Source organism: Lactuca sativa, chromosome 2 (assembly GCF_002870075.4).
Source record: "Lactuca sativa cultivar Salinas chromosome 2, Lsat_Salinas_v11, whole genome shotgun sequence".
In the NCBI taxonomy this organism is placed as follows: domain Eukaryota; kingdom Viridiplantae; phylum Streptophyta; class Magnoliopsida; order Asterales; family Asteraceae; genus Lactuca; species Lactuca sativa.
The window spans coordinates 173,957,634-173,980,882 of NC_056624.2; the positions used below are offsets into that span (position 1 = coordinate 173,957,634).

The 23,249-nt window shown below is 37.8% G+C and overlaps 1 protein-coding gene across 1 annotated transcript; it reads right to left on the reverse strand.

Moving 5' to 3' along the window:
- Nucleotides 1-691: 691 nt before the first annotated feature.
- On the reverse strand, nt 692-2,958 carry LOC111900219 (U-box domain-containing protein 30). Its single transcript, XM_023896092.3, has one exon. The coding sequence runs from the start codon at nt 2,331-2,333 to the stop codon at nt 1,002-1,004; it is 1,332 nt and encodes a 443-aa protein (XP_023751860.1). The 5' UTR covers nt 2,334-2,958; the 3' UTR covers nt 692-1,001.
- Between the last annotated feature and the right edge of the window lie 20,291 nt (nt 2,959-23,249).

Consider the following 23,249-nt stretch of genomic DNA (forward strand, 5'->3'; position numbering starts at 1 on the left):
TCATATTAGACAATTTTTGTGTTTTAGATGCCAAATTTTTTCTAACCAACCTTCAAATTTAAACATCATTTTTATATTTTTATATTGGCTTGCTTTTAACATTAATGTGTTTTAGACAATTTTTATATAGTCTTCTAAAATTTTAAAGATCGGTTGTAATTAAACCATCATTTTGGTGTTAAGCAATCACCATTTTAATATAGTTAGAGAAGCTCTTAGAGATGACATAACATCCAACCACATGAAAGGTTTGAACATTTAAGGTTCGAAGAACGAACATGTTAATCTTTGCGTTGCATCTAGATCTTGTTTTTTTAATTTGGATGCTTCTTAGTGCATAATTATTCATGACCCAAATAAAATCGAAACACGATTTTACAGTGTAGGTCTGTAAGGTTCTTATTAATTTATATTATTTAAAAAATATAAACTAAATATTAAAATTACATAAAAAAAAATAATAATAACATACGAAATAGGTGATTGCTAAATCATGAAATAATTTTCTACCACACTAGACTTCCTAAAATGAAAGGCTACAAATCGATAGCAGCTAAAAGTGAGCTGGTGAGTTACAGTGAAAGCCTCTCAACTATCTTTTCATTTCCAACTCATCATTCATTTTTAAAGTACGAGAGAGTTTCAGATTATGTTCAATCATCCAATTCCAACTCTCAAGAACTCAAAACAATAATACCAAAGAAATTATATATATTCAAAAATTGAAAACTGAGATGAAAAAAAAAAAATTGAACAAAAAGGTGAGGATTTTTACCCACAAAGCCAAAACAAAGTTTGGAGACTCCTGTGATCTTAATCATAAAGAATCAAAAACAAGAAACATCAATGGAGCATAGCAATCACTACTCAATTACAATTGCGATTGCAAAAACCCCAATCTTTCCACCTCTTCCTCCATCATCTTTGCCTCCAAATCCAACTATGTACAAGAACTCCATGGCTTTTTTTTGTGTGGCATTTCATCGAACACTTTGTCTTCATCACCTAATCGTTCTTGTAAGCTTGCACTTGGAAATAAAAATTGAATCTGTGTAATTCAAGCTGCATAGCTTTAAGAGCTCTGCTGATTTCTGTTTTAGCAACGGATCACAGCCACTTTGAATCACTAGGAGAAGTTTTGCTGCAAGACCTACGTCCACAGCGATTGATGAGTACTCTTCAGGTGACAGCTTGCAGATCGACCATAGAATTGATAGAGCAAGTTGCGTACAGCTTTCAGAAACCCTCATCAGAACTCTAACCATGTTGGGAATCGTGTTTGAACAACTGCTTAATGCCAGTTTACCTTCTTTTATCGTCGACACGGAATCCAAGATGAACAGAGCGAGTTCCAATGATTCAGGGTTTAATCCGGGGAGTAATTCTACCAACTGAGGGATGGCTCCGATGCTAACGATTAAGAATCTTACTTGTTTATGCGAGGATATGGATTTGAGTAGGCTTAGACCTGGTAGATTCCCGCTTGGGTGTCGTTTATCTCTGACTAATCGCATCAAAGCGACTAAAAGGCTATGGCTAGACACGATTTCGACTTGAAAATCATCTTCTTCCATTAGGGTTTTAATCAATTTGGTGCAATTGATCTTCGTTTCAATGGAGCCTTCGTTTAACATGTCGATGACGAGTGAAATCTTCGCAGGTTGCATTAGATTCAACTTTGAAGATGAATCGAGACTGAGATTGACGAGAATCGATACTACCTCGGAACCAATGGCGTGAGATGTGTAAGGACCTAATAGAGATGAGAGAAGAGTTACGCCTCCTTTCTCGACCACCGTTTTTCTGGTGGTGGCGTGATTGGTTACGACTCGCCGGAGCTCCTTCAGGGATTGAACACGGGCCTGACCTTTTACCTTTTTGAGAGTATCTAAAATGTCGGATGCGCTTCCTTGAACATCTTCTGATTTCTTCTTCATTTGTAAGTACTTTTGAGAAAACCAGGTATGGATTAACTGATGAAGCGTCTTGTTTGGGGTAACAGAATCATCCCAAAGCTCTTGCATAGTGGTGGGGCAAGTGAAATGGCCGAGACTGAACCATTTCAAGATATTGGAGCGTTCATAGGTTTGACCGGTGCAAAGAGTCACCGGGTCTTCCATTGGTTCGAGTGAAATTGGGCAAATGAAGACAGATGGAACTTCGGGAAGATCCAATTCTTCAATCATCTTGTTCAGATCCAATTTCTCGGCGAACCCACCGCCGAATCCGAATCCCACTCCGCCACCGCCTCCGAGAACCCCATCTTTGACGGCGGTGTCTAGATCTAGAACCTGACCATTAACTCCATCTCTCTTGGACTGAAACACAGGCATTTTCACAAACACTTGGCGACGAAATCGATAAGGAAGAAAACCTAAATGAATGACCCTCAATGGCAGCAGCAGCAGCAGCACATTACATCAAGAAATTCCGTCTTTCATTGACAATCACTCAAACAAATGTGGGTCTTTTTCTTCTTGTTGTTTTCTCTCTCTCCTCTAATAGAGTCTGATTCACTTTAACTGATTTCTCTCCTTTTTCTTCGGTCAAAAGACTCATCACCATCACAACAAAAATGATAGAGAGAGAAAGAGAGCATAATAATAATGAATAATACCCTCTTCCCTAAAATCAAAGTGTTTCACGTCCTATTCAAGGCTTTAAAAGGTTTGAATCATCAAACCAATAGCAGAACAGTCAATGAATAAACAATTAGACCTCACAAAGATCTATATACTTTTTTAAAGTAGCTTCACAGAGATAAAAGAATCAAAAAGGGAATTTCCGAATAAATTATGGAAATTAAAGAGAACCAGATTGGAAGAACCTGTGAAGAGATTTGAGTCTTCAAAGATCGACAATTAAGCCGATAAAGAAAAAGGAAATAGAAAAGAGAGAGAGGATGGATTAAAACCTCCTTCTATGGAGCTCTGCTTTTGGGGCAATTGTTCAAAGCCCTCTCTCATACAGCAATAAATCAATAAACAAAAGTAAAAAAAAAAAATCAGGAATTTTTTATTTTTTTATTTTTTATGATTTTTTCAGTCAAAATTTTTGGGGTTTGGCAAACCGGAAAGGGTGAAGAATAAGGCCGGTAAACAAGCCCTTTAGCCCGCTCCGCACGTGTTAACGCTACCACGTGTCGACTTGATGTTTCCGGTTCATTTGCTTTTCTTTTAATCTTTATGACGTTATAAAACCTATGATATAAAAGGACATAACTAACCCTAAGATCAATCTTCTCACTTTTCTTTCGTTTAGTTTGGATTTTGATTAACCAATTTATGTATTTTAAATCATTTTATTCAAGATATATGAGAAGAAAATGGCATATAAAACATATTAAATAACAAAATATCAATTGTAACATATTCAATTACTCTTGTTAGTATATGTTTAGAATCTTAAATAGATAAAGAAAAATACAATAAAAAGAATATTTTTTATTAATTATTTCACATGTATATCTTAGTACTCATGAAATTTGAGTTTATTTTCAATCATCTGAAAATAAAATACATGCTTAAAGTTTGGATCTAGACTATTTGTCGAAGTTAAATTCATAATGTTATCTTTGTGTGGATTTAGTTTTCATGTCTTCAATTACTTTTAAATGTCTAGTTTGTTGTTATAACTCACGTTCGAACAACACAATTTAGGGGTTTAAACAAGTCGAGTCGAACCCGAGCTTGGCTAGGTTCGACTTGGGTTCGTTTAAGTTATGAGGGGCTCGACCTCAAGCTCGGCTCGGCTCGATTCGAGGTTTATTGCACCGAGTTTGGCTCGAGCTCATGAAGAATTGTACAGGCTCGGCTCATGCTCGAGATAAGCTCGTTTTTAGTATGATGAGCCTAAATGAGCTTAGGCTCGGTTCAAGCTCGTTAAAAAGCTTGTTTATCAATAATTCAATACCCTACATCCCTAATTCCTCAAATATTTTTTATTTTAATATATAAACATAATAATAATGTATATTATATATAGGCTCGTTTAGAATCATTTAGGCTAGCGAGCTCACTAATTGAAGTTCGGTTCGAGCTCGTTTAATAAACAAGCATCATGTTTAGGCTTGAGCTCGTTTAATTCGACCTTGAGTCGAACTTTTAACGAGTCGATCCCGAGTAGCTCGGTTCACTTACACCCAGTGGCGGACGCAGACTATTTTAGTAGGGGTGTCCTTCATACTTCAAGCAGGTGCACCTAACAGAAAAAATTTTAAAGAAAATATATTTACACTACGAGCCGAAAATTGAGCAGTGGCCCGGGACCCCAATTATCCACATAGATCTGCCACTGCTTACACCCCTAGGTACGATACAATTTTTATGTCCATAAGTGCTCTTTTAGAGAGTAAACAATGGACTTCACATATACCTTACATGGTATTTGTGTCTCGCACCTTTATGGCTTAACGCATACTTATATGTCTTCATCTCTGAAGGAAAGTGTTATTTTATCTCAAATTGATGTGTATTGTCATATAAATCTATATGTTGGAATCATCTTTCTATCCGTAAAATCCCGATTTGAAGTATAAGAGATAGACTCCACATATATCTTATCAAAATTTAAAGACATTATCTCTATCCTTTAACTTAAAGGTAGTATTGTATACACCTTACATCCCTTTATCCCATGTATTTGTGAGTTTGAATTTTATTATTGTTGTTGAGATAAGAAAATATATGAAGAAATAATGACATAATTTGTAACTAGTTAGGCCGTGTCTTAAAGGCAAAAAAATAATAATATATACTTGTATATTCTAAAGTTTAACACTTATGTTAATTATAATTATCACAGAAAGAAAATCATACTTAACGTGATAAGTTCTAAAAATAAATCAATAAATGATATAGTTTTAGACACCTTCAATCCTTTGAACTTGAATATAAGAAAAATGTCTCTATTCTCTAATAAGGGTTTAAATAAAACTTGTGAAAGAGAAATTCACATTTAACTTATTATTTAGAAAAAAGAATCTTCATATCTTGAGTTACTATGAATTAATTTATTAAGTTGTTTACTTGAAATAGCAATAAAGGGTAAGGTAGTAATTGGAGGTGGCGCACGTGGGAAGCCGGTTCAATAAGCTGGTCAAATCGTCAACAGTAACGCCGCACGAGGACTGGGTTCAGCCAGCCCGCACGAACCAAGGCCGTAAAAAAGTAAGCATATCGGGTAACACCCTTCTCCAGATAACACATCTCAATGTCAAGGTGTTAATAGTATACTTTGATAAAATTTTCAATATGGCCCCTTAACTTTCATTATTTTAAGATTCAAAGAGGTCGACTTTCATCATATGAAATTCGGTCACCAAACCCAACATTTACTATTCTATTGTCCGTAATATATAGGCACTCATAAATTAGAATGTAAATGGCTTAAAAATTCGAGTCCATAATATATAAGGCTAGTATGATCATTAATTATCTATTGAACCATAATATCTCAATAGTTAAATGACCTAGCAGTAGAGGATAACAATGATATGTTTGATACTCGGAGTATTAATGTATCTAACATCGGTGTGATACGATTTTATAAGTTGGTATATATGTTAGAATCTCCCTCTATAATGATTATTTTGGAGACAATCTCGAGCTTCATATATTTTTCATAGTATCAGAGCCGGAGTCCGCACCCCTGTGGTTGAACATATCCTTGTCTGGTCTCATCAAACTTCCATCTCTAAGGGGAATGTTAATGTATCTCACATTGGTTTCATGTATCTCACATTGGTGTCACACGGTCCCTTAAGTCTCTATATAAGTTGGAATCTCCTTCTCTCCACAGTGACTTATGTGAAAAGACGATATTTAGCTACACATATATTTACACAAAGATCATGTGTTCAAATCCTGACATGATTTCATTTCATGGATCTCAGCTGAAGGTGAACCTCCTTCCATAAACATTGAAAAATCATAGACTCACATAATGACTATACAAAAAATATTTCTCAATGAGAAAATATAAAACGTTTATTATAGTGCCAACTTAAAAACTATATGAAATACAAACATATGAAAATGTTATAAACTACTTAATGGTTTCACTTGACACTTTTTTTATTTCTTTACCGAAGCCAATTACATTTGCCTTTAACGCTAACCTCATTATCATTTGGCCTTTAAAACACCTAACATTTTCAAGTCTTATAATATATCTTGTATAACTCATTGAAATCCCTACAACTTCAAAATGTACAATCAAGTTTTTATTATTTTGAGTAAATTCAAGATTCCAAGTGAATATTGTTGTTGCATTCTCAACTTGTTATACTCGTCCTTTTGTAATAAAAAAAGAAACTAAGTACCATGGTAAGCTTTGTCCCTTGTGTACAATGAATAATATAATGCTTAAAAGTGTGTTTTTTCACACAATGCAGAGAATTTATCTTATTATCCGTTTGTTAGCCTCATGCCCTCAAACATCATTTCCTACGACATGCATCAATTATTTTAATATAAAATAGATTTCAAAATAAATTCAAAATTACATTCAAGAAAGATCTTATTCCTTTTTTCTTGGTACAAACAATGATTCTTGTTGAAACAAGAAAATAATACACAAAAATCCAAACCCCACTTCATCTCGGTAGTTTTCAAAAGAAACTGATTTGTAGACAATTCTCCGTAGACAACAATTTGTATTTTAAAATATTGTATTGTACAATTCTATAAAGTATATATTGTTGTGTAATCGACATTTCTCGAAAACAACTTCAATATCTTGAATCTATAACGAGTTACCATAATGTTTTTAACAATTTGTACTTTAAAATAATTATATTGTATAATTATACAAAACATAAACTGATGTGTATAAAAAAAACATTATGATAATTCGATTGAAATTGTTTTCGAGAAATGTCGATTACTTATACAAATCCAATGCAAATGTAAAGTTCCCATACAAATGTTATGAAATTGTGAAATACAAATACATAATGGTGAGTCTTGACAATGTGAAGATGTTTAAGGGTGAAATAATAAATAAAATTAAAGTTAGGGAATATTATATTGAGATAAAAGTTGGAGGTAGTGTGTCGTGTGGGTAAGGGGATGTGGGGACGAGGGTTTGTGTTCTTTTGGGGCAAAATAATAAAAATTAAGTTAAATTAAAAAAGAAAGGGAACAGCTTGACCATGACAGTGTGTTGGTTTGACTGTACTGAGTTCGGCCATATCTGGTCTTTTGTTTGACCGAAAGGTTTGTGCCTGGTCCAAGACGCACCCCACCTTCCTCCATTTGATTAGTGACACGTTACCTTCTTTCCTCCTTTTATATTTTCATAAATCAAATTCCCCTTTTAAAATTAAGATAGTTTACTCTATTAATAATTGCAACTTAATATGGTACGTAACTTAAAAAATAATTAATCACCAATTAATATATATATATATATATATATATATATATATATATATATATATATATATATATATATTTATTCGAAAATATAAATATCTTACGAAAACGCGAAAAAATATTTATCTTATAAAAATCAAACACATATACTATAAAAAATAAATTTATTAGCAATAAATTAAAGACAATAAGTTTACATTGGATCGTGTTATGATAATATAGATTTAAAAACGTTTTTAACAATTACTTTTTTTTTTCACGTTCTTAACCGTTTTTAAATTCACGTTTTCATAATAAAAATGTCAAAAATTATACTTTGCTAATATGAAACAATTTCTCATCCATTATCGATTATCATAATGTATTTCAAAGTTTGGATGAATTATTGTCCAAAATGTAATGTTGAGGTGGCACAATCACATAGGTTTTTCTTATTTTCGCGTTTTCGCAGATTATTTTCATTTTCGCATGAACCCTCCTATATATATATATATATATATATATATATATATATATATATATATATATATATATATATATATATATATATATATATATATATATATATATACACCATACCATACCATACCAACTATTGTACAAACCTTAAATAATCAAAATGAAAGTAAATTTATCTTTTGATTTAAAAAAATGTACAAATTATAAACTCTAACATCACATACCAGCTCAAAAATAGAAAAATAAATTAACAAAAGTAAAGAACTTAAGTTATACTTCTTAATAATTGTATAGTTCAATACATATCGATTGAAGGTAAACGGGCAACAAGCTGGGCCGCTAGCCCTTTCTAGATATTAAAACCAATTCTTTTGAAAACTACATTTGTGGATCTAGGAGATATGACATTAGAATGTATGACCCATTGGACTCTATTGAGGAGCTCCACCGCCTCTGGTGCGAGAAAACTAAATGTATCGAATGCAAAAGGAACAAACACATGTTGATTTGCTATACTATACATGCATTCTCGTGCTTTACCACTTTGCGCGCAGCGGATTTCAAAGTGGCATGCCCAGCTGTGAAACCCCCGCTCCCCAAACCAGCGAGAGGAGAGACCTCATTAAGATCCACGCACGCATGCTTCCCTCCTATCCATCCAAAGACCAAAATGTCAGCCTGTCTAAGTGTGGACCTTCCATCCTGTGGGTCCGTCAAAAAGTAAATAAACACCATAAATTTTGTTTATATGTACAGGTATGTATGTGTAACCTTCTTTCCATATTCATACATATATTCTAGATACCAAAAACAAAAGGAGAAGATAAGTAAATATGAAATTATTCTTATATAAATAAAAATTTTAAATAATCAATAAAAAAAATTAGTATAAGTTGAAAAGTTTGAAGTTTCGATTTAATATTTAAGTAGTATAAGACGAAGAATTTAAGAGTTTCAAATGAAATATGATGAAAGAATGAGACATGTCTTAAACTATATTCATTTGAATGATCTTAAGAATAAGGTATGGTATTATATATATATATATATATATATATATATATATATATATATATATATATATATATATATATGTTCAATAGTGGACATAGAAAGAAAAATTAAGGGTTGCATTATTTTTAGGGGTTGCACCATTAGAAAAAAAACTCATATCCGAAGGCAGTTGTCACACTCAGTTTTGGATTTGCTTCGTCGCTCGGGGTTACGGCCCAATCATCAGTTGTCATAAGGCTTAGGGCCTTGGGCAAGGAAGGATTTGGCCCATTTCGGATATGGTTGTCTTGGTATAAGTGATCCAAGCGTTCGATTATGTCTGCGGAGGCCAGGGGTATGATCGTAATTTGATATCTTGGTCTTTTATGTAGTTTGGGCTTTACTTGGGAGGTTTTAAGGTTTGGGTGTGTTGTTAGGAGCTTAGGTCTTCTCGCCACCTTTTCGTGGATATAAGGTTCGTCGGAAACAGACTTAAGATGAGGGAGTTATGGTATTTTGAAGATATTGGCATATTTGGCCCCTAATGGAAATATTTGGTTGATTAGTCCCACGCATGCAAAGATGTATGCGCGTGTTTGGCTGGGTACGCCCAACGTATGAGGTTTTCTGGTCGCAGGTGGTTTGTGAGTACGCTGGGGTCATAAGGGGTACGCGGGGCGTACTCCCTTTAGAGTTAAACCCTAATTTTTGGGTTCCTACCCTATATAAGCAAAATTATACCACCCTTTTGGTCATTTTAAGTCAGCCACCACCCATTTTGACGTTTATGAAACCCTAGTGTGCCTTAGGTGAAGCTTGGAGCTTGAAAGAAGATTCTTGGTGGTTTGTGCAAGAGAAGAAGAAGATGAAAGACTCAACCTCTAGAGAAGAGCTTGGAGATCCAGTGTTAGAATTGTTGGATTAGTGTCTAAGTCCATAACTATTTTTGTATGTACTTGACCCGATGGTGCATGGTCCTTTTGGTTTGCCTTCACCAAAGCAACTTGATAGGATGAATTATGGAGAGAAAGGATTAAATATGATTTATTAATATATTATGAGAATAATATATTAAAGGAGAAATCATATTGTTTAATTAATATTAGTCAAGAATTAATAAGAATTAAGTTTGTGGCTAAAAGAGATTAATTAAACTTAAGGGACTGGAATTGTAATTATAAGATAATTGCAATTGGGCTATGGATTACCTTATAATATAAGGTTGGACGAATTCTATGGGGAAACCCATTAGAAATCGTCCAAGGCTTATTAAAAAGGGGTTCATGGGTTGCTTAGGGCTTAAGCATCCAAATTAGGGTTTCCTTGTTAGATAACTCTAATAGCCTCACTATTTAAAGAACCCTTATGCCCCAAAAACGTGGTGAAGACTCCTTCTAGGGTTTGTAGAAGTTTTGGGCAACCTCCTTCTCTTATCCTCTCCATCCTCTTGCTCTTGGTGTTTGTGAACCATTAGAGGAGTGACATTTGTGACTCTAAGCTTTCTAAAGTCATTACAAGGAGGAATTGTGATTGTTATTGCTACATAACAATCAAGGTAATATCTTAAACCCATTCTTATGTTAATATTGATTATCATATGCTAGATCTATGGTTTATAGTCTTGGATGAATTGCATGTACAATAGAGAAACCTAGATCCAAGCATTAGGGTTTGTATGAGCACATAGGATGTTCTTATGGCTAAAACCCATCAAGAATCTCCATTTCGAGACTTTAGAGGTATAAAGTCTCTATTTTGGCTATTCATTGTATACATCTACTTTGGGTTGGTTTTTGGCCATTTTAGTACCTTTTGTTTGGTTTTGGTGAGCTAGGGTCATTTTAGGAGCTCAATCTAGCAGATATGGACATTTTAAAGGTCCCTCATTCATAAAGGTGCAAGCTTTGTGGAGTTTTTGAGTTCAAGAATGAGTTAAGAACATCCATTAATCTCTTTTGAGCTCTAGAGTCCCATTAAGCCATGCATGCTAGTAAAGTTGCCAATTTTACTTGAAAAGTCATCCATAGGAATCAGACTGGCAAGTTAGAGCAAGTGCTGAAGTAATTAAGTGCTTATTGGAGAAGTTTGGAGTCCAGGGGAGTACGTTGGGCGTACCCACCTGGTACGCTGCACGTATTGGCCCCAAAAGGAGTACGCTTGGCGTACCAGATGAGTACGTAGGGCATACTCGACCTAGTTGACTCATCTTGTTTTGTTGACTTTTTGGGCTTTGAACCTTAGACTAGGAGTTGACTAGGGTTGATCATTCAGTATTTCAGGTATTTTTGGATATTGGGCCTTCTTAGGATAGGTCCATGATGGATTTGGGCCTAATTGGTCTTTATTGGGCCTTATGGTGCCATTTTGGGTTCGAGTTATCTTATGGGCTTGATTTAAGTGGGGTTTTGTTGGGCTAGCTATGAATATGTGTTTTGGTTCAGAAAAAGTAAATGGGCTTTAGGACATTTCTCCAACCCGTCAATGAAATGAAGAGAAGGGTTTTCCTCTTCGATCCCATCCTATTAGCCCTGCGAGTTCACGAGTCGTCAGTGATGGTCAGTCACTCAAAGGATTTTGTCGACCATCTTGAACTAACTGGAACGCAGCGATGAAAGGCGAAAGGCCCATGTAAGGGTTTAGGCCCAATTTGGAAAATTGGGCCATTAGTGGGCTTTTATGGATTGTGTGGTTTTGGGCTTGTTTGGTTTTTGGCTTGGGCCTTAGTTGTGAGTCTTGTTGGGCCAGGGGTAAAATGGTCATTTTACCCTAAGTATGGATTATGAATCATATTTTGGAACACAATTGTTAATTGGGTGATATATTGGTATTTATAGCTTGCGAAGTCGTCAGGGCAGCAACTAAGGAATTCTTTCAGCGAGCCTTTGCATTCGAGGTGAGTCACCTCACTATTCTATGGGTTGAAGGCACCAATGCCGGCCCATTTCATTTATGTGATGTAGGAAGACCCGGGGTGACCCTTGGCATTTGTATGAAAGACCAGGAGGCGGCTCCTGGCAATCTGTATGCAAGACCATATTCTGAACTCTGGCAGTTAATTAGTTAGAAATGGTAGATTGTATGCTAGGTGTCTTTGTGATGCTTTCATGGAAGACCATGAGGTGGCTCCTGGAACTTGTTTGTAATACCCAGGGTTGTGGCCCCCAGCCTGGCAAGGAAGACCACGAGGCGGCTCGTGGCATAATGGCAAGACTATGGTTGGCACATATCACTCCTATTGATTATGTTTTTGTGTGATATGTATGGCTCATGATTATGTATGTTATGTAATGCGTTTGATATGTATGGTATGTGGTATTTGGGGAACTAACTAAGCTTCGTGGTTACAATTTTCGGTTTTGGTTTCAGGTATTTCCAATTCGGAAGCAAAGGGCCCGACTTGATCGCAGCATATGTTTTCTGCAATATGTGATTATGGGATTTAACTCTGATAATTGTGTTATTTATAAATGATTTTTAAGGTTTGGATCATGTTACATCTATGTTTTGATTATAATAAAAATGGAAATTTTTGTCCTTGATTTTTGGGATGTTGCAAGTTGGTATCAGCGCCTTGGTTTGAGGGATTTGGGCATGCTCTCGGGTGTGCCTGAACTCAAACCGAGGGTTTGGTGAAATTTTTATAAAATAAACATTTAACTAAAAAGGAACTTCTAATCAAAGAAAGGGGTGTTATGTGTGCAATCGGTCGAGCTCAAGTATGTGATTCCCATAATACCAATACATGTTTATTATGACATATGATATGATTATGAGAATTTCATGCTAGGTTAGGGCTAAGGATCTGCTCAATACTATATGATATGACAGATGCCTTTTATGTGCCTTATTGTATGAGCTTTAGAATTGCATGCTAGTTTGGATTCCTGATGAGTGAACAGAATGGTTTGAGTAGTGTATGTTGGTTAGATTTTACGTTTCCTGAATGTTGCTTGCTTTGTGCTTTGTGGGGCTCTTAGCAATGTGAGTTAGCTACTAAGTGAATATGCTGAGTCACATGTGGTGCATGCTGGATAATCTCAGAGTGATGGACTTGACCCTATTGCATAACTATCGTTTAAGTCCAACTGTTATAGGATTGAGTCTTTTACTCGAACGATTATCTAATCTCTGTTGCATGTGACTATATTCATGAGGTAGTTAGTTGACATTAATGGGAATCCTTCAGCAGCTGAGGGCAGGGTGAGGTCGGGAACCTAGGATAGCCAAGGATATGATTTAGTGGGTTAGCAGTACGGTTTAGTGAGTTTTCGATGCATTAGTTTGAGGAAGTGACTTAGAGGATTCAAGAGGATTGTTGAGGAAAGTATGGATAGGTGTGGAAGATAGTATTGGGCCCGTACTACTGAAAGCACATGATCAATACTCAAATCAGTGAGATTCTTGGAGAATCTAAGAAACTGATGGGAGGAGGATTCTTGAGTATGTTTTGATTGTTGGCTTGTCGTATTTCAGTTTGGAGATGAGCACTCGGGGAGGTGGTTCTGGTTCTGGTTCTGGTTCGGGCACTTGCTCACTTGCAGGTGCTGAGCCGATTAGCGAGCAGATGTGGGAGTTCAACTCGTCAGAGGTTACTTGCGGTATTTTGTAGCAGACTCATGTGATCTTTGGCTCAGTCAAGGATGAGATTTTAGAGCTAGTGGATAGTCTTCTCGGGGTCTTTCGAATCGAGATCGTAGCTAGGCAGTTGGGGGCTCATCTGGAGCCCAAAGCTTGTGGACTCCTAGGAACCTGCAGGAAGGAGGATCCTATTATTAGATCTTTTCATTTAGCATCGGAGGTGAATGGTGCATCGTGTCTTCAGTAGGGTCAACCACATGATTGGATTGCCACTGAGGTTTCGCGAGCACTATGCGAGGAGTTACCCGACATCATTGGGCATGTCACTGATAAAGTGGTATCCAAGTTTGTGGAACGGGACTCAGTTATTCAAGCGGTTGATGGGGTGGTCAGGGTAACCCAGGAGCAGAAGATTGGTTTAAATAGGCAGCTGGGAAAGAGGAAGCAGACTTCCGGTCTGGCTCGATGATCTGAGAATTTGGATTTTGCCATAGGTGGTGTCAGAGGCTCGAGGGGTTGTGGTGGTTACACGAAGGATGAAGGGTGCATGGGGATAAGCGTAGTAGGTCTAAGTGTCGCAGGTGCAGGTGGAAGGGTCACAACCATCAATAATGCACAGTAAAAGTAGAGTTATGCCATCGTTGTTATCAACTTGGCCATATCAGGGCGAGTTGCCCCGGCTTAATGGTTGGGTCAACCCGGGTTTCAATGCAGTACTTCGTCATGAAGAGGGATTTGGGGTTTCTTGTGGAGACATTGCGGGTATGTATCTATTGCTTATTTTTTGTTTTTATCAAAATTTATGTTGTTGGAATATTGCAGCGGTTTGGGTAGGCGTATCTTAGTTTATTTCTCCACTTATGTTTGGGTTATATATTCAAGAACTGTTATATGTCATTTGCATGCCATGAATTATTAGTGGTTAGTGAAGGGTTGTTTCTCTCATAGCGGGTTTGGACTGTTCAATGTTATCTTGGTCTATAGTCAAGATCAGTTCAGGGGCATTGTATGGAAGGTTTATGGTCAGGATTCAACGGGTTGGTTATCCAACATCGCCAGGGTTTAGTGGTTTTAGCAATTGTGCTTGTAATTGTTTTTGGGGTGCCAATGGAAGTTGTCTATTGATAAGGTTTTGGCCTGAGCATCTATTATCTGGACTTCAAGATTTGAGTGTAGTATCATTTCTAAGCATCTGGGGTTATCAGTGTTGCTGGGATTCGGGAAGTGTTCATCTGCTCTTCGGGGAGTTGCGCGGTCTTTTTGGAATGGTTAGTAATGGAACACTAACATTGGTAAGTGCAGGTAGTCATCATATCAATCTTTAGAGGGTAAGAAGGATTGGGAATCCTTCAAATCTCGTGTGGTGTAAGAGCTTATTCGATTCAAAGTGGGGGAGAATCATTCAGGTGTCCAGGATCATAAGCAAGTGTGAAACTAGGATGAGTTTTACATCCCCATCGGGGAGGAAGGCGACCCAAGTGGTTGTTAGGATTGAGGTTTGGGTGAGTTGGGAGTTCGGGGAACTTCCCAATATTGGGTTCGCATCTTCTTGGTGTCAGCTAGCAGGCTTTGGGCGGTGGTTGTGGCAAAGTGGAAGTGTTGTAAGACTACGGGGTGGCCCGTAGCATTCACTAGTTAGCTGCTAGTATGGAAGTGCTGTAAGACTGTGGGGTGGCCCGTAGCATTCACTAGTTAGCAGTTAGTATGGAAGTGTTGTAAGATTGCGAGGTGGCCCGTAGCATTCACTAGTGATCAGTTAGTGCGGGAAGTGTTGTAAGACTGCGGGGTGGCCCGTAGCATTCATCGGTCCCTATGCAACGGTGAGATTGTGGCAAATCTATAACTTGCTCACAAATTTCTTCAGATGGTTTAGGACAGGGTGCGTCTGTTCGCAATGTCGTTGGAGGGCCACAACAGGTTTGGAATCAGGAATTGGTAGGTCGTGGGAGACCGATTATGAGGTAAGATTACAGTTGGTTCTGTAGCGTTCAGTTTAGCATCGGGTTTGGTGTCGAGATGGTTCGGGTAATTATTGCCAGTTGAGGTTTCTTTCGGAATTCGTGTGGGGCGATGAGTGTCTTTCGGCTCAGTAACTAGGCGAGAATCCGGTATTTTGGATAGTTGGCAGACAAGTTGGAATCAGGGAGGTATCGGCTGCTTTGCTAAATCATTTGCAGTTGGATTAAGTAATATCAGAGTAATTGATTTGACCCTGTTGCGTAGCTCTCGTTTGAGTCTAACCATTACAGGGAAGAATCTTCTATGTAATGCCCGTGTTTCCAGGCAAGGCATTTTCGGTGATGTAATAGTCTAGGTTAACCCTTGTTACTTTTTTTGAAGTATTAATGATGAAATATTTGAGTATTATGTGAATTATGTGTATTTGTGTGCTTATTACTTAATTATAAAGATACAATTAATAAAGGATAAAAATAAGCGTCAAAATTAAAGCGTGAGATAAGCCCGATATCATTACATAAAGTTGTAGTGGTCGAAACAAGGATTCCGAGGATATAAAGAACGCCGAAATCCGAGTTACAACGAAGAAGTTATGACCTGTCGAAGTTTCGCGACAGAACCGGCAACGCTGAATGATGTAAAAAGTGAAATTTACGTTAGATTGATATCTAGCCTTATTGATCGAATCGAAATTCGTAGGGTTCGTTAAACCGAGAGTGTACATAAAAAGAACGCCCAAATCTGACTTCGTATGAGGAAGTTATGATTTTCCGAAGTTTCGACTTAGTGGTATGCAGCCTGAATCCTTGATTTGAGATCGAGTGATTTTTAGCCGAAACAATCTAAATGAGAGATGAAGATCTCATCGATAGTAGTGAAACGATAAAAAGATAGGTGAAAACGGACGTCGGATGAAGAAGTTATGATTTTCTATCGGAGTTTTCCTGTCCCGGCGTATTAAAAATAATATATTAATAATATATTAAAATTAAAGTCAAAATTTGCAAATGGAGTCTAAACGAGAGTTGTAGAGCATAATCTCACCTACGCGTGGATATAAAGAACGTCAAAAATGGAGCTCGTATGCGAAAGTTATGAATTTCTGAAGTTCGGGGTGCGAACCCCAAGGTGGTGTCAGAGCTCACGAGGTGAGAATTGCAAAACTCATGAGGTGAGCCTGAAATTTTTGCCCTATAAATAGAATTCAAGGGGCAGCCGATTTTGGTTGCTCCATCTCTTCTCTCCCACTCCCGATACTCTCTCTAAGCCCTATTTTAACCCCCCGAAGCCCTGGTGTTCATCCCGAGACCCGAAGCAAGTCCCGAAGCCCGAAGATCCCGAGAAGAAAAAGAGTTTCCGAGCCGAAGCTCTGCCCGCGAGAAGCCCGGTGTGTGAAGTGATCCCAGTTTCACTGAAGAATACTACTCTTAGAGCCGTAGTGATGTCCGATCATCTTCTGATCATGTGAGTGTGTAGTTACTTTCTTCTAACGCATAATTATGAAGTATTTTATACGAAATACGTGTTATGTGTATACTTTGTTGTTATATGTGTGAATGTATATTTACTTTCTTTTATCTCATAGATATGATTTATTCTCTATGAAATATGTGTTATGTGTATGTGTCTCATCTGTTGTTTGGAATATGTATTGAATGAGAATGCTATACAGGTTTAAGCTATGTATAAAAATATATTTTTTTATCTACTAATATGTTGGGTAGAACATGGGTAGATAGTTGATGTGTGATAAACAGATGAGAGGCCTCGTTGTTGTCAGTCATCTAGCAGAGTTTAGATGACGACCACAGACTTTTCTAGATAGTCTTGTGGAACGCTAGCAGGCTCGCCACCTGTAGGTGTTAATGAACTTGGGTGTTCATTCGTTGTACTCCATCCCCCTCATGGTTGCCTTATTTGAGTTATATTGCTGAGGAACCCCCGAAGCATGTGTTGTTACCCCGATGAAATATTCTTAGACTAGGTCCCTTGTGTTAGTTGTTTTAGGGACATAAATTGAGAATAACGGGAATGGGCAATTGGGTTATTGTTGGTTAATGAAAATAAGGTTAATTACTTATTGTGGGTTGAAAACCCTATATGCTCACCAGGCTCCCAAGCTTGACCCACTCAGTTTTATTTGTATTACAGGAAGTGGCGCAAGGGCATAAGATGGATGAATCATCAAGTTGTTTTGTTTACAGGTCTGTATATGTATATATTTGTTGAACGACTTGTAATGTTATTGTTTATGCTTTATGGTCTGTATCGGAACATGACATCCCGAGTTTTGATTATATAATGAAAATACATTTCTTTATGAAATGCTTTGGTAAATATTATTTTATTATACTTTGTTTTTGGTAACAAATTCCGCAACTCTTTCAAATCAAAAGGATTTACTCTGAAATTATTTTAAAAGCATAAATGAAAATCGGTCTTTTCTGGCCGAGATTTTGGGGATGTCATAGTTGGTATCAGAGCATTAGTTTAAGCGAACTAGGAATTTGTAGGATTTCTAGACTTAAACTTAGAATGCTAAGTGAAATTGTGAGATGTGTGTCTGTTATATTTTACACACGAGCACTAGTTTATTTTAGGAAAATTGCCTAAAATGCTTTTATGTGCTAAATGTTATATGTTTGCTATATATGATATTATTTGTTCGGATCTATGGTTTGTTGCCGACCGGATCTAGAAACCTTATGTGTGTAGGATTCTAAGCATACGTCTACGATATTAGAACTAGCATGTAAACATTTCGGAGTGATAAGGATGATTTGAATATCTATCGTGAATGAGGATCTAATTTCACCTTATTTGGTGTATAGATAAAAAATGGTGAGAACGAGGAGTGGAGATGGAAATGCTGATGAAAACAGGAATCAACCACCAGTGATTGAGCAAATACCTGTTGTAGCTGCAACACCTGAGTCAATAATAATGGCTGGTGTACAAATGATGATTCAAACAATGTTGGATCGTCAAATGGAGGAGACTAGGCGGTTGCTTCAACAAAATCGTGAAGAACTGTCAATTCAAGTGGAAGAGCCCGAATTAAATGAAGGGCACTCAGAAGGTGGAAACTTTAGTGGATCTGTTGGTCAAGCCAACCCACCGATAATTAGGCAAAACAATCAGGGTGGAAGGAATGATGGAATGAGATGCAAGTACAAGGACTTTCTGACTTGCAAACCATCAACCTTCACTATAAAGGAGGATCCGATCGGAGTCATTGATTGGATATCAGAAATGGATCTAGCCTTAATGACGTGTGGCTGCAGAGGCAAGTTGCAGACCACTTTTGTAGTACGCCAGTTCAGGGGTGGAGCTGTTCGTTGGTGGAACACTTTAGGGAAGACCCTAAGCCCTAATGAGCCACTAAAATTGAAATGGGCAGAGTTCTTGGCGCAGTTCAAGCGCAAGTTCTGCTCGGCTCAGAATCTGTCGGAGTTGGAGAACAAGTTTATGACTTTGACAAAGAGGAGCATGTCAGTTGATGAATACACAAATGCTTTCACAGACAAGATGGAGTTTGCTTTGCGCATCGTGCCAGATGAGCTGACAAAGGTTGACCGATACGCAAAAGGACTCCCATGGGAGTACGCGGTGCCAGTTCGTCAGGCACCTACTCTTGAGGCAGCTATATGGGCTGCCAAGTCTGTTGAGGACATGATCAAGGGAAGAACCGCCAGCAAGGTTAAAGTTGGCGAGAAGGGAAAGTTTGAAGGAACTTCAGGATCCAATAAGAAATGCAAATTTTCGAAGTCCGATTCGAAAAAGTTTGGAGGAAAAGGAGGCGAAGCAAAATGGTGCGAGAAGTGCAAGAAAAAGCACTTTGGGAAATGTAGTGAGGAAGTAGCCTGCTACAAGTGTGGAAAAATTAGGCATTTTGCCAATGAGTGTCCGTCCAACAAAACGATGTGTTTTGGTTGTAATGAAGAGGGGCACATTTTGAAAGACTATCCGAAGAAGAAGGAGGCAGCTAAGCCCAACATTCCACCAAAGCCAAAGGCAAGAGCCTTCCATATGACACTTGAGGCTGCAAAGGATGAAGCTGATGTCGCTTTAGGTACCTTTCTCGTAAACGAATTACCTGCTCAAATTTTGTTTGATTCTGGAGTCAACTACTCCTTTATTTCATATGAATTTGGTAGAAAACTAGCTTTGCCTGTTGATAGACTAGATAATGCTTTATTAATCGAAGTTGCTAGTGACAAGTTTTTACCTGTTAGCCATCATATGAAAAACATCTTAATCGACCTTAATGGGAATAAGTTTCACGAGGAATTATTGCCTATCAAACTTAATGGTTTCGACATCGTTCTAGGAATGCATTGGCTTAGCGCCAATGATGCCAAAATATTGTGCAGAAAGAAGATAGTAAAAGTAAACCCGCCAGGGAAAGAGTAATTTATGGTGTACGGGGACAAACGGCAAGTAAATTTTTGAATCATTTCCCTAATGAAAGCCAGAAAGTGTTTGACCAAGGGATGTACATCATATTTAGCATCCGTGATCGATGCTAAGAAGGAAAAGAAGGTGATGCAGAGTATTCCAGTGGTGTGTGATTATCCGGAAGTATTTCCCGAAGATCTTCTTGGATTACCACCTGATAGACAAGTGGAGTTCAGAATAGACTTGTTACCAGGAACCACACCAATAGCAAAAGCACTGTATTGATTAGAACCGACGAAGATGAAAGAGCTGATGATGCAACTTCAGGAGTTATTGGACAAAGGTTTCCTTAGACCTAGTTGATCGCCCTGGGGAGCTCCGATGTTATTCGTAAAGAAGAAAGACGGTAGCATGAGAATGTGCATTGATTACAGAGAGCTGAATAAGGCAACAATAAAGAAGAGATACCCGTTGCCAAGGATTGATGACATGTTTGATCAATTGCAAGGTTCGAGCTATTTCTCGAAGATCGATCTAAGGTCAGGATATCATCAACTAAAAGTGAGAGAGCAGGATATCGAGAAGACTGCATTCAGAACACGATATGGACACTATGAGCTTTTGGTTATGTCATTTGGACTAACCAATGCTCCAGTAGCGTTCATGGATTTAATGAATAGGGTTTGTAATCCGTTCCTTGATAAATCCGTGATAGTGTTCATAGATGACATTCTGATTTACTCGAAAAGTCAAGAGGAGCATGGCAGACACTTGCGAGAAGTGTTAGAAGTTTTGAAGAAGGAAAAGTTGTATGCAAAGTTCTCTAAATGTGATTTTTGGATTCGAGAAGTCCAATTGTTGGGTCACGTGGTCAACCAGGAAGGGATAATGGTTGATCCAACAAAGATTGAAGTTGTGATGAAGTGGGAACAACCGAAAAGTCCCACGGAGATCCGAAGCTTTTTAGGATTAGCCGGATATTACCGAAGGTTTATCCAAGGCTTTTCTTCGATTTCTACTCCATTAATAACTTTGACCCACAAAGGAGCTACTTATACTTGGAGTGAGAAGCATAAGGAAGCATTCGAGAAGCTAAAGAAGAAGCTATGTGAAGCACTGATTCTTTCTTTACCCGACGGAGTCGAAGACTTCGTTGTTTATAGCGATGCGTCTGGTGTTGGATTGGGTTGTTTTTTACCCAAAGAGAAAAGGTGATCGCATATGCATCTCGACAGTTGAAGGAGCATGAAAAGAACTACCCTACTCACGATTTGGAGCTGGCAGCGGTTGTTTTTGCTCTGAAAATATGGAAGCATTACCTCTATGGCACGAAGTGCAAACTTTTCACTGATCCTAAGAGTCTCCAATATCTCTTTAATTGGAAAGATTTAAATATGAGGCAACGACGCTGGCTAGAGTTACTCAAGGACTACGGCTGTGAGATACTTTACCACCCCAGTAAAGCTAATGTTGTTGCTGATGCTCTCAGTCGGAAAGTCAATGTTGAGAGAAAAAGGTCAAGAGCGTTGAGAATAGAAGTTGTCTCGACAATTGTGGAGAGTATAAAGAAAGCTCAAGAAGAAGCTTTAGAGAAGAATGACCGAAAGGAGGAACGTTTGGGTAAAACGTTAGTGTTTGGTATAAACAGTCACGGACTGAAGGTGTTCCAAGATCGGATTTGGGTACCTAAGTCCGAAGGAATTAGAGATCTTCTGATGGAAGAAGCTCACAAAACCATGTACTCGATTCATCCTGGCGGCACTAAAATGTATAGGGACCTGAAACCCTACTACTGGTGGCCAACGATGAAGCTTGATGTTGCAAAGTATGTGGCCGAGTGTGTGACTTGTGCGAGAGTCAAGACACAGCATCAGAAACCATATGGGAGTTTAGAACCTTTACCTATACCTATGGGTAAATGGGAAGACATTGTCATGGATTTTGTCACTAAACTGCCCAAAACAAAGAACGGTCACGACATGATATGGGTGGTCGTTGATCGTTTCACTAAGAGTGCACATTTCATAGCAGCCAATGAGAAATGGTCTATGGATACGCACGCGGATTCTTAATCGAAGGAAATTGTGAGGCTTCACGGTGTTTTGTTAACGATTGTATCGGATCGTGATAGCCGTTTCACCTCAAGATTTTGGAAAAGTCTACAAGAGGAAATGCGTGCCAAGTTGTGTTTAAGTACAGCTTACCATCCACAGACTGATGGTCAGAGTGAAAGAACGATACAAACACTTGAAGATATGCTAAGCGCATGTAACCTAGAATTCCTAGGTAATTGGGATGAGCATTTACCTTTGGTAGAATTTTCCTACAATAATAGTTTCCACTCGAGCATAAAGATGGCACCTTATCAAGATTTGTACGGACAAAAGTGTCATACGCCGTCTTGTTGGCTTGAGGCTGGAGAAAAGTAGTTTATGGGACCCAAGATGGTCCATCAGACTGCTGAGAAGTTGAAAGTGATCAGGGAAAGAATGTTAGCAACTTAAGATCGTCAAAAGGGTTATGCTGACAAGAAGCGAAGACCGATGAGTTTTGAAGTTGGGGATTCGGTTTTACTTAAAGTCTCACCGTGGAAGGGACTTATAAGATTTGTTAAAAGGGGAAAGTTGAGTCCAAGGTTTATTGGATCGTTTAAAGTTCTTTAGAGAATTGGGAACCAAGCTTACAAGCTAGAATTACCTGAAGAACTGAATGGAATTCATAACACTTTTCATGTGTGTTATTTAAGGAAGTTCACAGGAGAAGTTCCTGACATAATTCCAATTTCAGAATTGAGAATTGATGAAAACAAGAGGTTAATTGAAGAACCAGGGGCAATTGTTGACTGAAAGACTAAGAAGCTTCGACGCAAGATGGTCGAATTAGTGCTTGTCCGTTGAAAACATTCGAATGGGCCAAATCTCACCTGGGAAACGAAGAGTGACATGTTGAGTTGCTATCCGCATTTGTTTGTTGATGTGTGATTCCGGGGACGGAATCATCCTAAGGGGGAGAGAATTGTAACGCCCGCGTTTCTAGGCAAGCATTTTCATTTATGTAATAGTCTAGGTTAACCCTTGTAACTTTTTTTGAAGTATTAATGATGAAATATTTGAGTATTATGTGAATTATGTGTATTTGTGTGCTTATTACTTAATTATAAATATATAATTAATAAAGGATAAAAATAAGCGCCAAAATTAAAGCGTGAGATAAGCCCGATATCTTTACATAAAGTTGTAGTGGTCGAAACAAGGATTCCGGGGATATAAAGAACGCCGAAATCTGAGTTATAACGCAGAAGTTATGATCTGTCGAAGTTTCGCGACAGAACCGACAACGCTGAATGACGTAAAAAGTGAAATTTACGTTAGAGTGATATCTAGCCTTATTGATCTAATCGAAAGTCGTAGGGTTCGTTAAACCGAGAGCGTACATAAAAAGAACGCCCAAATCTAACGTCGTATGAGGAAGTTATGATTTTCCGAA

What these genes read in the sequence shown, in the direction of transcription:
- LOC111900219 (XM_023896092.3), bottom strand. Translation starts at nt 2,333, where the DNA reads ATGCCTGTGTTTCAGTCCAAGAGAGATGGAGTTAATGGTCAGGTTCTA.